This window comes from Rosa chinensis, chromosome 6, assembly GCF_002994745.2.
Source record: "Rosa chinensis cultivar Old Blush chromosome 6, RchiOBHm-V2, whole genome shotgun sequence".
Lineage (NCBI taxonomy): Eukaryota > Viridiplantae > Streptophyta > Magnoliopsida > Rosales > Rosaceae > Rosa > Rosa chinensis.
The window spans coordinates 54,231,889-54,246,504 of NC_037093.1; the positions used below are offsets into that span (position 1 = coordinate 54,231,889).

General features: G+C 37.6%; 4 protein-coding genes across 6 annotated transcripts; 2 read left to right on the top strand and 2 right to left on the bottom strand.

Moving 5' to 3' along the window:
• Window positions 1-1,169: 1,169 nt before the first annotated feature.
• On the top strand, window positions 1,170-3,833 carry LOC112173354 (DAR GTPase 3, chloroplastic). Its single transcript, XM_024310966.2, has 9 exons — window positions 1,170-1,376; window positions 1,519-1,644; window positions 1,741-1,857; window positions 2,009-2,152; window positions 2,236-2,322; window positions 2,649-2,764; window positions 2,897-3,078; window positions 3,167-3,224; window positions 3,313-3,833. Exons 1-9 carry the CDS (start codon window positions 1,206-1,208, stop codon window positions 3,434-3,436), a joined length of 1,125 nt encoding a protein of 374 aa, XP_024166734.1. The 5' UTR covers window positions 1,170-1,205; the 3' UTR covers window positions 3,437-3,833.
• Window positions 3,834-3,902: 69 nt separating this feature from the next.
• LOC112173355 (cyclin-P3-1) lies at window positions 3,903-5,824 on the bottom strand. 2 transcript variants are annotated; one of them, XM_040509241.1, is made up of 4 exons: window positions 5,536-5,824; window positions 5,130-5,226; window positions 4,617-5,027; window positions 3,903-4,346 (listed from the first exon to the last, which is right to left on the bottom strand). In XM_040509241.1, the coding sequence occupies exons 3-4, from the start codon at window positions 5,015-5,017 to the stop codon at window positions 4,103-4,105; spliced, it is 645 nt and encodes a 214-aa protein (XP_040365175.1). In that variant the 5' UTR covers window positions 5,018-5,027; window positions 5,130-5,226; window positions 5,536-5,824; the 3' UTR covers window positions 3,903-4,102. The 2 variants fall into 2 exon arrangements, with proteins under 2 accessions (XP_040365175.1, XP_024166736.1); XM_024310968.2 differs by lacking the exon at window positions 5,130-5,226 and having other exon boundaries at window positions 5,536-5,823.
• Window positions 5,825-8,291: 2,467 nt separating this feature from the next.
• LOC112171575 (RAN GTPase-activating protein 1) lies at window positions 8,292-11,676 on the top strand. 2 transcript variants are annotated; one of them, XM_024308737.2, is made up of 2 exons: window positions 8,292-8,924; window positions 9,813-11,676. In XM_024308737.2, the coding sequence occupies exon 2, from the start codon at window positions 9,827-9,829 to the stop codon at window positions 11,435-11,437; it is 1,611 nt and encodes a 536-aa protein (XP_024164505.1). In that variant the 5' UTR covers window positions 8,292-8,924; window positions 9,813-9,826; the 3' UTR covers window positions 11,438-11,676. The 2 variants fall into 2 exon arrangements, with proteins under 2 accessions (XP_024164505.1, XP_024164504.1); XM_024308736.2 differs by having other exon boundaries at window positions 8,294-8,924; window positions 9,816-11,676.
• A 97-nt stretch (window positions 11,677-11,773) lies between these two features.
• Window positions 11,774-13,790, bottom strand: LOC112171576 (chloroplast stem-loop binding protein of 41 kDa a, chloroplastic). The gene is made up of 6 exons (XM_024308738.2): window positions 13,371-13,790; window positions 12,972-13,093; window positions 12,799-12,901; window positions 12,596-12,734; window positions 12,233-12,510; window positions 11,774-12,044 (listed from the first exon to the last, which is right to left on the bottom strand). The coding sequence occupies exons 1-6, from the start codon at window positions 13,752-13,754 to the stop codon at window positions 11,862-11,864; spliced, it is 1,209 nt and encodes a 402-aa protein (XP_024164506.1). The 5' UTR covers window positions 13,755-13,790; the 3' UTR covers window positions 11,774-11,861.
• Between the last annotated feature and the right edge of the window lie 826 nt (window positions 13,791-14,616).

The following is a 14,616-nucleotide window of genomic DNA, read 5'->3' on the forward strand; positions in this document are numbered from 1 at the left end:
AGTGCCATTTGTCCTCCAAATTTAAGCTTTATGCTCAGAGAAGTACTCTATATCTTGATGTCTCATAGTCCTTGTAGTCCGGATATTGCCTATCATCTGACCCTTTGATACATTGTGATTACATAGCATGTATGTTTACACAGTAGAGTAAGCATCCGATCTCTTTGAGAAAAGACCAGGAAATCAGAGATTATGATCTCAGAAAAGAAAGGATGCAGAAATTTTTAGATGCAGCAGTTGTCCCAGACCAGCACCAATCTGTTTGGAGCGCTTTAGAAACTATTTTCCATGTCTTATGTCAACTCATCAGAATGTGAAGTACTATTGTACTAGAGAATAGGAACTATTTACTGATGGTTGGGCAAATCCTCTAGAATGCTGGTAGGATTATGAGCCAGTAGTCAATCTAAACAACACAATCTATTTAATGGAGCATGCTAATCTTCAAGCAGTGAACTTCAGTCAGATGCCGGTTATATATGTATGGATACTTGCCGTATTCAAAAATTTTAACCATAGTAAATAACAGAAAGAATCAGTCGCAAGTGACGTACATCTTCAAACAAAAAAATGTATCAAAAGCTTGAGGTGTAGTACAAAGTTCACTTGAAAAATTGTAAAACACATAACAGCGTCAGTGCACTGCATTATAAATCTCACGAACAACTATTTGCACCCTCCTACTTGCACACATAGATCGAGTTGTAAGTCACCTCCGGAAGCACAAAATGAACATAAGTAGCATTCTAAATCAAATCCATTACAAACTAACAAACCCAATTCAAATGCTGAGGCAAAGATACAAGCACAAATTTAGAACAAGATGTCAACTTTTGGGCATTATTAACATTAAGAAACCCACCTCCTCAAAAAAAAAAAAAAAAGAAGAAACATTAAGAATCCCACTAAAAGAATTCATTATCAAACAGATACCAACCTTGAAGCATTTGAGTGATGCAAACTCCATGAATCATGGCTTACCTCTCTAAGCAATGATCTGGTTCTTGTTTTTGCAGAGAGAGAGAGAGAGAGAGAGAGAGAGCGCTATAAACCCTAAACTCTAAAGCGGGGCTTTAATACTTTTTACTGATAAACCCCAAACCGTAAAAAGATACAAGCTTTAGCGAGAGACATGTCGTTTACTCAGTTTTGCTTTTAAGTCTCAAGTGAGTGATTATTATCCGAAAGCAAAGAGCTGAATTCTAATGGCCATGGCTGTTCAAGTAGCAAGTCTCTGGCTACCCAGTTCTTCTTCCACAACCCCAACTCACTTAAACCTTCTTCATTCCCTTGGAAGCAAATCAAAGCCACCATCTTCGTCTTCCTCAGCTCTCTCTGCTACTTCTTCACTCTCATCCCCAGCTCCCACTATTCAGGTAACAATCACCTCCCTTTAAAATTTCAATGAATTCCCAAAAGGGTTTTGCTTTATGGAATCTTTGTGACATTTATGATGAAATTTGTTCTGGGTTTTCTTTGTTTTGAATTTATATGTGTAAAGACTTGAGCTTTTTGTAGATTGTTGGTGGGAGAAATCCGACTTGGAATGAAAACGGAAATGCCAATTCTGATGGTTTTGAAGATGATTGGTATGACCTGGATACTGATCTCTATCACTGGACCAAGGCACTGCGTCCTGTTCAGGTACCCATAATTGATTTTTTTCCAAGTATTGGGGGAAGTTATGTAGTTTTCGATGCAAAACCAATGTGCTTATTTAGTTCATGCTTAACTGGGCAGTGGTATCCTGGTCATATTGCCAAAACTGAGAAAGAACTGAAAACACAACTCAAGTTGATGGATGTAGTGATTGAGGTTCGAGATGCGAGAATTCCATTGTCCACTAGTCATCCACAGGTTAGAGCTGTTTTTTATGATTGGTCTAATATGCGTCAGATCATTTGCTTTATAAGTGTTGCAGTTGTTCTATTGAAAACCACTTTCGGGATTAGGAATTGAGAGTACATGTTGTTTGTGTTGACTTCTCTTTTGGGGTTTTAATGGACAGATGGATTTATGGCTTGGTAATAGGAGAAGAGTTTTGGTGTTGAATAGAGAAGACATGATTTCCACGGCAGACCGGAATGCTTGGGCGACCTATTTTGCAAGGCAAGGGACGAAAGTTGTCTTTTCGAATGGCAAACTTGGAATGGTACCATAAGAGATACTCTTTCAGCTTTCCATCACTTATAATAGTCAGAGCAGAATATGATTACTTTAATGTGGTGAGTGCAGGGCGCTATGAAGCTAGGGCGGTTAGCTAAAGCATTAGCAGCAGATGTAAACGTCAGACGCAGAGCCAAAGGACTTCTTCCTCGTGCGGTGAGTTCTTGTACATTCTTTCCAGACTACATATTCAGATGTGATTCTATCAAGTAATGGTCTTAATCAACAATCTGATAACATGACATGTCAAGTTGTTTGTTATATTTTGTCTAAGATGTAATTGAACTTCATGAATTTTTCTGGACTTTTGTAGAGTTGTTTAGGAAACTTTAGGAAGCAGACAGTTCTCTAGAGTTATGCTACGTACATATAAATATATAAATACAGTTAGGGATATGTAATGGTCCTGCAATCCACAAGATTTACTTACATCAATCAATTGATTATTCTAATGTTTGATAACAACTCCTTTCTGCAAACAGGTACGAGCTGGGATTGTTGGATATCCAAATGTTGGCAAATCGTCTTTGATTAACCGTTTGCTGACGAGACGAATGTGTCCAGCAGCTCCAAGACCTGGAGTTACAAGAGAACTGAAGTATAAATTTCTGCTTTGATTACTCAGTTATCCATATAAGATGCAATTTGCCACATTAAATTCAACTTGTGAAGTTGGTGAAATTTGGTTCTGATTTTAATCCTTATATGTGTCTTTGTTGTATTGTCGAAGGTGGGTTCATTTCGGGAAAGACCTTGAATTGCTAGATTCTCCTGGTATACTCCCAATGCGGATTAGCGATCAAACAGCAGCAATAAAGCTTGCTATTTGTGATGATATTGGAGAGAGATCCTATGGTGTTGTGGATATTGCAGCAATTCTTGTCCAGATGTTAGCAAGGCTTCCATCAGTGGGTATGTATCACAGCTCGTTGGAGAGAGATGAACTAATGTTTAGTGTTGTCAACATTTAATCTCTAGCTGACTATCGCTTTGGCTCCAGGTATAAAGACTCTTAACAAACGCTACAAGATGGATGCGGATGGTTACTGTGGCAAAACGTATGAATCACCCTATCTTGGCTCCTTGAATATTGTTGAAGCATACCTTTTAAATCGTTCTAATCACTGCTAATTTTCTAAATTGCAGATTTGTTCAGAAGCTTGCAGTTCACTTGTTCAATGGAGACACACATCAAGCCGCATTTCGTGTTCTGACGGATTTTCGAAAAGGGAGGTTTGGTTGGATTGCGCTGGAGAGGCCTCCCAGATGATATTATTGAGACCTGGTGGTAGACCAGGACAGAGCGGTCAAGCTTTCATCGGTCATCACTCTTTGAATATCCAAAGATTCTGAATGCCAATATTGAGATACGTACATGGATTAAGAATCCTCCATGAACTTAATACATTAGCAGGACCTATGAAATCTTTGATGGCCAATATCCTGGAGTAACTTGAGCTTAGTATAGCTTAATAATGTTCATTGAGGACGCAACCGACAAATCTTTTATGGTGAAACCGGTAGACAAGTCATATCGGGTAATGGTGGTCTGGCATCAAGTTCTGTATTCAACACTAGGATTCTCACAATATCAGGCTCTGTAAATTAAAGATACAAGTTTTTAATTGTAGTGGGTAAGTAGTGATTCTTGTAAAATCAGTTTTTCATGTGCTGTGCACTAACTAGTAAGATCAGGGTTAGCAAACTAACAATGAGCGCAGTACCTCCAACCAAGAACAATGGACGACTCACTGCTCACGCTTCCTTTACCATAAAGTTGAACAATCGTTCTTACAAGCCTTGAATAAACGTAAAAGAGAGAAACTGTACCCTGCACAAAATGAAATGATACCTAAAGAATGGTTCTTTGAAGTGCTTTTCGTGGCACACACGCTAAACAATCAAATTTCTTCTAACTAATTGCAATTCAGAAAAATCATGTAATCATGCGTTGAGAGGAGGATATGACAATCTCATCCTCCTTGACACCACAAGCTTGGATTGAACGTTCAATCTGGTGTACTGCATCTTCCTTTTCTAGCTGAGAACAGTATTTCTTGAATGTGTCTATACTAACTTGAAGTCTGAAATCTATAGTAAACAAAAACTTCATCTCCAACCTATTCAACTCTGCTGTGCTGACTCCTCCCACTTTGGCATAGTATGCATTGTTAAAGAATCTGCAAACAATGTTCAATGTCAGAAGCTTGTTGCATTCAAAAGAGATGGTCTAATCACAATACATTAAATCAAACTACAATTTCTGGTTCTTGAAACTTTGGATATGTCATAGGGAACGCCAATTGAAGCACAAAGTTTTCATTGATCAAGGCCTAAGACAGTTCTACTTTGTGTCCTAGAATGGTCCCATTATAAATAGCAAGTAAGACCGAAAACTCAAAGTCTACATAATCAGATCAAATATATCCAAACATCAGATTAGTACTTACGCATCATCAATAAATTTTGCTGCCAGCATCACACTTGTTATCAGAAGTCGGTGAACATTGAAAGAAGTCAAATGCACTTGTGTTGACTGAAGATATCTATCCACATAGATCTTGGCAACAACAAAACATGAAGGGCTACAGCCAGAGTACTTAAAAACGCGATCAATGTATTGTCGAATGCTCAAAGGGGGTGCTCTTAAACCATGAAATATTGTAACTTCCTTGATTTCTGCTGCCTCCATATGCATCTCATTGCTCTGAACAGATCTCTCAAGAAGTGAAGAGAGCGGTGATAGAACCCGGGGAGGAAACTTCATAGCTCCTTTGCCTGATTGTTTGAGCCCCAAAGAGAAGTAAACATCTGTTCCTAAATTTTCATTGTCAAGTCCCAAAGATCCCATAATATTCAAGCTGCAATTAGAATAAAAGACAAAATTAGATTAATCAGGGAGCTGGATTCTTGTAGTCTGATGCATAATTGATGTTCTACCATTCCAGGTGTGACGAACTCACAAAAGTTCCTAATTTGGACTCCAATTCAATTTAGCACACAATCTCAATCACTAATAGCAGAAACAATTCTTGCCATCTTGGGTAGTACTATAATTCGCTGCATTAAATATACTGAACTAATATAAATCAAGTAATCAAGAAACAAATATTGGGTAGTAAAATAACCAACAGAATTAGACATAGCCAGAACAGAAAAGTCAAGAAATTAAACAAACCAAGACTAACCCACAACATATTCCAGCAAGAAATCCAAAAAGAATCAAGCTTTTCCATCAAATCCCAACCCAGAATACGCAAGATCCAAACTTTACACCCAAAAAAATCAACAAAGGGTTCAACGCCGTAGCAAAAACTAGAGCAACTACACAAAATACAAAATTGTCAAGAAGAGTATAAGACAACTTACAGAGAGATTGAGCTATATCTCTGTTTTCTGTGCTTGTAGCTTGGTCTACATGAAAATGAGCTTGGAGCAGAACAAGGAAGATGCAATGAACACACAATGCTATCTCATGGTTTTAGAGAATCAAAGAAAGCCCTCTGCTTTCTTGCTCTTTATTCACTCTGTCTTCACATGGGAGATCTGGTTTGTTTATTAGCAATGCCACAATTGCAGTCACTCTTTCTTTCTACCTCATCTTGAGAATAAAAGAAGGTGTCGGTTGTGTGCTCCAAGCCATTTTTAATGGTGGGCAAAACACCTTCTTATTCTTTGCCTTCTCGGCTGTTGAGTGGGACCTCTCGGAGACTTCTTTTTTATTTTTTTCACCGCACTGGAAGGAAGGGCTTGCAATAATATTGAATCCGAGTATTAGATGAATAGATTCCATATATGCATACGGATATTATGCGTTTATATTCTCTTCTTCATAGTCTGTTAAGGTAAAATGATTTTGGATTCACCACCATTAGCCCTTCTGTCGGATCAAGATTAATAAAACTGGATTTGAGCTTCTCAAACGTGGAAGGATTGTGATATATCCATATCTTTATCAATGTCATTCCAAATGAATGCTTGATTTTCTATTTTCTACGAGTTATCCAAAATGAGATCATATTCATTGACGTTGCCTTTACTTGTAATGGTAGAGATTTTGTGGTTGTTTGTTTGTTGATAGTCTTCTAGTTTAAGTTTCTTCCGCGTAACAAAGTGTTTTTGTTAGGATCAATCTTTGTTTGATAAATTAGAGTGAAATGCAAGATTTTGTTAATATGCAATACTTTCTATTTTCTACTATTTTGTTTTGTTTTCATCAAAGTGATTGGAAAATATGACAATCAAGTCTTATGATTAATACATATAAAATTAAAATTACTTATGAACAAACAAACAAAAACATGTAATTATGTATATATATTTTCTTGTTTACAAACAAACAAATCAATGCTAACTCTATCACATGAGGTTGGTCGAGCGGCCTAACATGAAACCTCAGTGTCTAGTGTTCGAATCCTAACTTGTACTAGTTTGTAGCCAATAAAATTAAGGGCCTTTAAATTTGTGCGCTTGAGGTGGATAATTAGTCTAGCTTTATTTAAAAGTAATTATTATTTTAATAATATATTATAGAGAGCAATAAACATATCCAATCAATTATTATTTATGTTCCTTTTAATAAATAGTACCAACAGATAGGACACCGTGTGAGTGGGTCCCTTGTGAAGATAATGATTGGGCAGCAGAATAGCTGGACAAAATATCAGTAAACCGGCGCATTATTAAGGGGTGGATCTCGATTAATCCTCCATTTCTCATATCAAAGTCCAACTGCTTTACCGTGCATTATTATTCGAGGTGTGGTCTGACTGGTTTTCCTCCCTTCTTTCACTGCACAAACAACTATTACGCGATTACGAAAGTCTGGACTCATGATCTATTATTCTATTATAACAATGATAAGATTTATGCCGTTACACTAAACTGTTGCAATTACTATTTGTTATTTTAACATTTTTATCGTATGAATTTTTTTTTAATCGAGTAGTTAGCTGTTAGTAACTCACACACCCATACAGTGGTATGCCAGCGCCAGGACACACACCCATGCAGTGGTATCATAGCGCCAGGACACCTGCACTGATATTACTGCGAAAGTCAGGCAAAGCTAGACTAATCCATTGCACCACAGACGCAAGAACCCAAAGGGTCCATCAAATCTGTTGGCCACGGGATGGAGCTGAGATTCGAACACTAGACTTGGGGATTCTAAACTAAGCCGTTCGACTAACACACCACACCACGTGGTTTTATCGTATGAATTTGAATACACGGTTTTTATTTTTACCCATGTCCAAAGTAACAGAGTAGATGTATAATGTGAAGAGTAGCTAAGCTGATTTTGACGTTTCGGGTTGGTAGAGGGGTGTGGGGACAACTACAACTACAAGCAACCTCCAAGTTTAATTTATATGAAAATTATGTTCCTAAATTGATGCTCTTATATAAAAAAATGAGTCATATTTGAGACAATGCCAGATTACATTTGGGTTACAGCTGGGGAGAGTTTGTCTGTTGCGACTTGCGAGCGACAGTTTTGGAATGACATTACCCCTTACTACTAGTCCTAGATAATGTTGCACATTTTAATATACAATGTCGGTGCAAAATAAGTGACCAAGCAATCCCATCTGGATCTTTCTATTTGTTTATATCAACTTCTTTTTCTCTTGGGTTTCCTTTGGTCAATTTGAATGAAAATATAAACGTTTATCTTATTTTGGTTGACAGTGGGTAAACTTTGTGGAGAAATCTTTCTTTGAGTTATCATTCTTATTTCAATCTATGATGATACATTTACCAGTATGTTTTTGATTGTTCACCGTTTCTCTAATGATGCTCATTGTTATGATGGTTCTTATTTCTCTACGGTTGTGAGAATATCAACACATGTGATCTTGTTGGCTGTCAATGAGTACAATGTTAATAGTGAAAGAGATGGCAATGTTTATGAGTAAAAAAGAAGAGACGTGAGGTTGGGGAAAATGAAATGTTATAGATGGAGTATTGCCTTTGAAGTGAAGGATTAGATGAGCAAACTGTGTGTCTCTTTTTCTTGCAATAATTTTTTTGTTGGTTAAAGAAAAAGTAATATAAAAGGTTAAAATTGGGTTCAAAATCTTCAAAAGATTAAGTGAGTAAGTTCAGCCAACTCCATATAAGAATAGAAGACCAGATTTTTGCACATTCTTTTGTCAAGAGGCGTACATTTATTGTTATGCATACAAAATTATAACCTTATAAGTGTAGTACAATATATCATTATTGTTTAGAAATAGTCGTTACATGCATGATACACATATATAGTTTTACTCACTTTTAGTACATTTTAAAAAAAAATTCAACATCTCTATCGGCTCCTTGCTTCTGTTCCATGTTCCAATTATTTTCCTCATACAAATGTTCAAGAGTTTCTAGTTTCGTTCTTCAACAATCAAGGGAAGAGGCGCCAAGCTCAAGAAACAATCAACTCATTCTTCTTTAGGGCCCAATCGGACCTTCAAGTCCAAACGCAATTCCTCCATCCAAAGCCCAATACACACACTCACACACACATACACACGTACAGAGGGAAAAGAGCGTAAATCACTAAAAACCTCAGGGCGTTTTCCGTCATTTCTCAAAAAGATAGTGCCGCAAATCGTAAATCCTACGCTTTTTGGCTCCTCAATTTTTTTAAAGTTACCAGATTTGGGGGTTTTGATGATTTCCCTCCAATCACTCTTTCGATTTTTCTGTCTCAATTTCTAGGGTTTACTATCTCGTCCTCTTTCGCAAGGGTTTTCCAATTTCTTCAGGTACTGAATTTCTTCTCATAATTTCGCTCCTTTGGATCTATTGCAAGCTACGGGTCTCTCTTTATTTTATCACACGGATCTTTAAATTGTGATGTTGTATATCGGAATTGCCGCTTGAATTCTGTGCTACGTTGATGAAAATCTTGTGGTTTGAGTTCTGGACTTGGTTGAGAATTGAGATAGGTTTGATTTTACTTTCAGGCAAAAATGATGATTCTTTCTGGTATTAGAATATGGTATATTTGGTTCGCAAGATATATTATTGTTCATATTGGTGTTTATGGTTTGATTCATGTTAAGCTGTTGCTTTTCGACTCATGGAGCATGCAAAGAGCAATTCACTGGACTAATTTGATCTCCGTTTCAGTGTCTGTAGAGGACCTATTGGGTATTCTAGTTCCGAAGTTTTGCTCATCTGGACAATTCATTTTAAGGGAAAAAAAAAAAACCCCATGGCTTATTTAACTTTTCTCTTGTTTGTTTTGAAGATATCTTGAATGGCCAGTATCGATTAGCATTTTGAGATTTTGTTAGTTCCTTTACAAGATTAAATCAATAGTTTGAAGTGCCTGATTTTTTTGTAAGTGTAGTCATGCATTTATTCATCTTTTTAGTTGATGAGGTCTCCTTGGGTCATAAAGTGGCTCCTTTATCAACTTTTGTCACATTTTCGAAAAGTTTTCTATATGAATTAAGAATCTCAACCATTCTGTTTCGAAAAGAAGTGAAAATTTATGTTTTTGAGAGTTTGTGTTGGGGAAAGTCTGTAAATGACCTGTTGGGTTGCTGAGGTCTCCATGGGTCTCAAATTTGCTTTCTTGCCAAGTTTAAAATATATGCTTGTATTGTGATAATCTTAGTTTATGATGTAACTATACACTTTGGTTACAGATCATTTTGACATGGATTCTACAACACAAACTTTCCAGCACCGCCCGATGTCAATCAAATTATGGCCTGCTACTCAGAGTACCAGGATATTGCTTGTAGAACGAATGACCAAGAATTTCATAACTCCATCCATTTTCTCTAGAAAGTACGGCCTGCTTAGTAAAGAAGAGGCCGAGGAAGATGCCAGGAAAATAGAAGCCTTTGCCTTTGCAGCTGCAGAGCAACAATTTGAGAAGGAACCATATGGTGATGGAAGTTCTGCAGTGCAGGTATATGCCAGAGAATCAAGTAAGCTTATGCTGGAAGTTCTGAAAAGAGGGCCCAAAGCAAAGGAAGATGATGAGAAATCTATTCCTGCCTTTAAAAGTGTGTTTGATATCTCTGGTGGCCGCAGATCTTTTATTGATGCAGAGGAGGCTGAGGAGCTTTTCAAACCACTAAGGGAGCTTGGAAACTCCTATACTAAGATATGCTTGAGCAATAGAAGCTTTGGTTTGGATGCAGCCCGTGTTGCTGTGCCAATCTTATCATCCATCAAACATCAATTGAAAGAAGTGGATCTGTCAGATTTTATTGCAGGAAGGTCAGAGACAGAAGCTATTGAAGTCATGAATCTGTTTTCTTCAGCCCTGGAAGGATGTGAATTGAGGTATCTGAACCTTTCAGACAATGCCATGGGCGAGAAAGGTGTAAATGCATTTGGGTCACTCCTGAGATCACAAAATAATTTGGAGGAACTTTATTTGATGAATGATGGTATTTCAGAAGAAGCTGCAAGAGCAGTTTCTAAGTTCATTCCGTCCACTGGGAAGCTTAGAGTCCTTCATTTTCACAATAATATGACAGGAGATGAAGGGGCAATTGCCATCTCTGATATGGTGAAGCGTTCACCTGTCTTGGAGGATTTCCGTTGTTCATCTACAAGGGTGGGCTCTGAAGGCGGTGTAGCTTTAGCTGAAGCACTTGGGACTTGCACACATTTGAAGAAGCTCGATTTGCGTGACAACATGTTCGGTGTAGAATCTGGGGTTGCTTTGAGTAAAGTCCTATCTGCTTTTACAGAACTTACTGAAATTTACCTCAGTTATCTTAACTTGGAAGATGAAGGAACAGAAGCCCTTGCCAATGCTCTCAAGGATTCTGCACCTTTGCTTGAAGTTCTGGAATTGGCAGGAAATGATATTACAGCCAAATCAACTGCTGCTTTGGCTTCCTGTATAGCAGCAAAACAATTCCTTACTAGGTTAATATTGTCAGAGAATGAACTGAAGGATGAAGGTTCAATTATGATCAGCAAAGCATTGGCAGAGGGTCATGGTCAGTTAATTGAGGTTGATTTGAGCTCTAATTCAATTAGAAGGGTTGGGGCGAGACTTTTGGCTCAGGCTGTTGTGAATAAACCTGGGTTTAAGTCACTGAACATAAATGGTAACTTCATATCTGATGAGGGGATTGATGAGGTGGTGGACACGTTTAAAAATTCCCCACATCTGCTTGGGCCTTTGGATGAGAATGACCCTGAAGGAGAAGATCTGGATGAAGAGGATGAAGACGAAGGTGCTGACAACGAGGATGAATTGGAATTGAGGCTCAAGGTCCTTGAACTAAGGCGAGAGGAATAGAATTACCGAGTCATGCAGTTTGTTGCCTTCTGTTAATTGATTCAAAACTTGTTCTGATGAGCTATATCAGCTCATTTTAGTCATAATGTCGTAGATCTATTGTTGTAGATTTGGCTCAGTCTTTGGAACATTCAGGTTTTCAAGAGTCTAGCTAGTCATATGCTCTCATTTTCTTGTTACCTTTGTTGCTGGAACTGGTTTTTTGGTTATGGATGCAAAAGTGGGTTTGCTGAGTTGAATTTGTTGCATTTATGTTAATTATCTTTTTTCTTTCTTTGTCAAGCATAGCACTTTATTTATTTAGAGGATGAAATGTTCAGTTAGTGGCTTCTGAACTGGATTGTAATCAATCTCTTACTTTAGTGCACAGGGATACAAGACACAAAATTGCATTTTATAGTCATCAGGGAAAGATGGTGATTAATCACACTGCTACTGGAACTTTAAGGGACTCCAGTATCTTATCATCCAAATCAAATTTGATGGCTTTCTTGTCTCTCCCAATCTTCAAGTACTCCTCAAATCTCTCTTTCAAGTCTTCAGTGAGGTTTGTGGTACTTTTCCATCCCAAGATATCCTTTGCAGCTCTTGGTTCTGCATAGAAGTGCTGCAAAGTAGACAAAATATCTCATTAGCAGTGTCAATGTACGAGGTACTGCAGAACGACTCAACGAGTCATAGACGCCCTCTTAGAGCTAAGCACAATATGTTATCAGAGTAGCAGTCATAGATGGATTTTCATGTCAATCTGAAGTTCATGTTATGTCCAAAACTTCTCACTAGAGGTGTTATTACCATGTTACGGAACGGAAAAGTTTTCTTTGCATCAACCCCAGCAGCTTTTGGATCATAATGCACTATGTTCACTGGGCGTCCTGCGGCTTGAGCACAGAGTTTTGCCAATCCATCGAGAGTCACAGCACGGTCGCTTACACAGTTGAAAATGTTACCAGATGCAGCATCTGGCTTCTCAACGGCTAGAGTGAGCATAGACGACAAGTCCCTAACATGGGAGATGACTGTGAGTTGCATTCCAGAGCCAGGGATTGGAACTGGTCTGTCCCTCACAATTCCTGTATAGAGAAATCGATATAGGTCAGTTTATGCTCGACTTAAATTCTACTTGACATCACAAATTGCTTGAGAGTATCTACTTACGATCGAAGAACCACTCCTCGCAATCTTTGTTGTTGCCGGATCCTATCATGTATTGTGGACGAAAACTTGCCCAATTACCAAACACTTCTGCAATGTACTTCTCTACTGCAACATGACCAGCATCAGCTTTAACGACATCCTGCAATGGTAAAGATCTTAGTAAAGCAACAACCAAGTCCTATTCGAATGCAAGGGAAACATACCCCTTCGACATGAGGAGGCTCCTCGGTTGGCTTATAAATCCCAGCACTGCTGATAAATAGGAATTGCTTTGCACCAGAACTCTTTGCCCAATCAGCCACAGGCCTGTGTGCATAGAGTTATTAACATATGCATACCATAACAAAAAACCACAGAAATTGAAGCAATACCATACTTCACTGCGTCCAAGTTCTTGCCGTTGTTATCCAACACAACATCAAATGCTGATCCCTCCAAAACCTTGGCTATTTCTGCTGGTTCTCCCCACACTGTCTTCCCTCCAGCACTTGCAATTTCCTTAAGAGCAAGAAAAGATATGTTCAATATCACACAACAAAGGGAAAAGTGTAAGGTACATTAATGTATTGGTACATAAAAGTTATACGAGCTCCACATAGTCGTAAACTAGCTCGAGATTAAACTGAACTAGTTTATTGAGACATTCTACCACTGTATTGATGTATCTATAAATTAATGTATGGTCAACGAACCCCAAAAAAAGTCCCAAGTCTATGTTAGTAAAGCCCATATTCAAGATTTAGATAGAGAACAAGAATCAGGTGTGAATACCAACCGAGAATCTGGTGAATGGGGTCTTCTTCATCTTGTCTGAGCTTTCTTCACCAACAGTCATAATGGTGACCTCATGGCCAGAGCCCAGAAGCTCTTTTGCAAAGTAGAATCCAATGACTGCATGACCACCACTGTTGGTGTTGACGATCAGAACCTTCTTCTTGTCTGCAGCAATAGCCTTGACACTGAAGGAACTAGGGCGGAAGCGCCTTGAAGTTGTAGGGTATGTGACAAAAGAATGAGAAACTGAAAGAGAAGAGGAGAGAGTGGTGGAGAGGTGGGAGGAAGAGGAGAGAGAGAGGCGTGAAGGAGAGAGAGAAGGTGGAGTGAGGTTGGAGTGTGGAGAGGAGAAGAGCACAGAGGATGATGAAGCAAGAGTGGCCATTGGACTGTGAGTCTGTCACAACTGATTGTGTGAGAATGAGAACCAGCAGTTTCTTGTACTAGATAAACAAATAGAAAATCCCCAACAAGTACCTGTATTTTCTTTTGTGGCCAGACAACAATTTTGATTGATTCATTTTTTTTGGTCCTTTTTCTTTCATTTTGAATATTAAAAAAAAAAACAGAGAAATATTTTGAATCCTCCTTTTTTTTTTTTTTGAGAAGTTTGAATCCTCCTTTTTTACATTGAACTGTATCTTAATATGAAAGATCAATATCTTAGAACATTTTACATTTAGATGTGACAAAAGCCACTCAAGAGTTTGAAGAGGTCAGTATAGTCAAACTCTTCAAATCAATATCTTGATCTAATTTTGAGTACTCGAATCTCAAAAGTTTACGTATAATTTTACTTTAAACATTTATCAAACACGCATAATGCCTAAATATTACTTTCAGGCAAATTATGAGATTTTTTTCTCATAAAGTCTACTTAGACTCTTTATTTCGATTCTAAAAATTTTAAAATTTGAGGTTAATAGTAGTGGAAGATTGTTTCCGTTAACCATTTAGGATACGAGAAATTTTAAATACACATCCCTAATCACTTAATACACATCCCTATTATTTTATATTTCAAATTAGATTTTGTAGGTAGGTTGAATGACCAAAACAGACATCTATGCATTAAAAAGAAAGAAAAAAATAGTCATATTTTCCTTATATAGAATAATTTATGTATAAATAGTTAGATAAACACAACAAATTTCTATACATGGCCTCCTAATTTAGTACAAGAATAAAGTTAGAAACTATCTAATTTATTTTTTCTTAAATAAATTGTAATTAAATGAGGTTAGAAG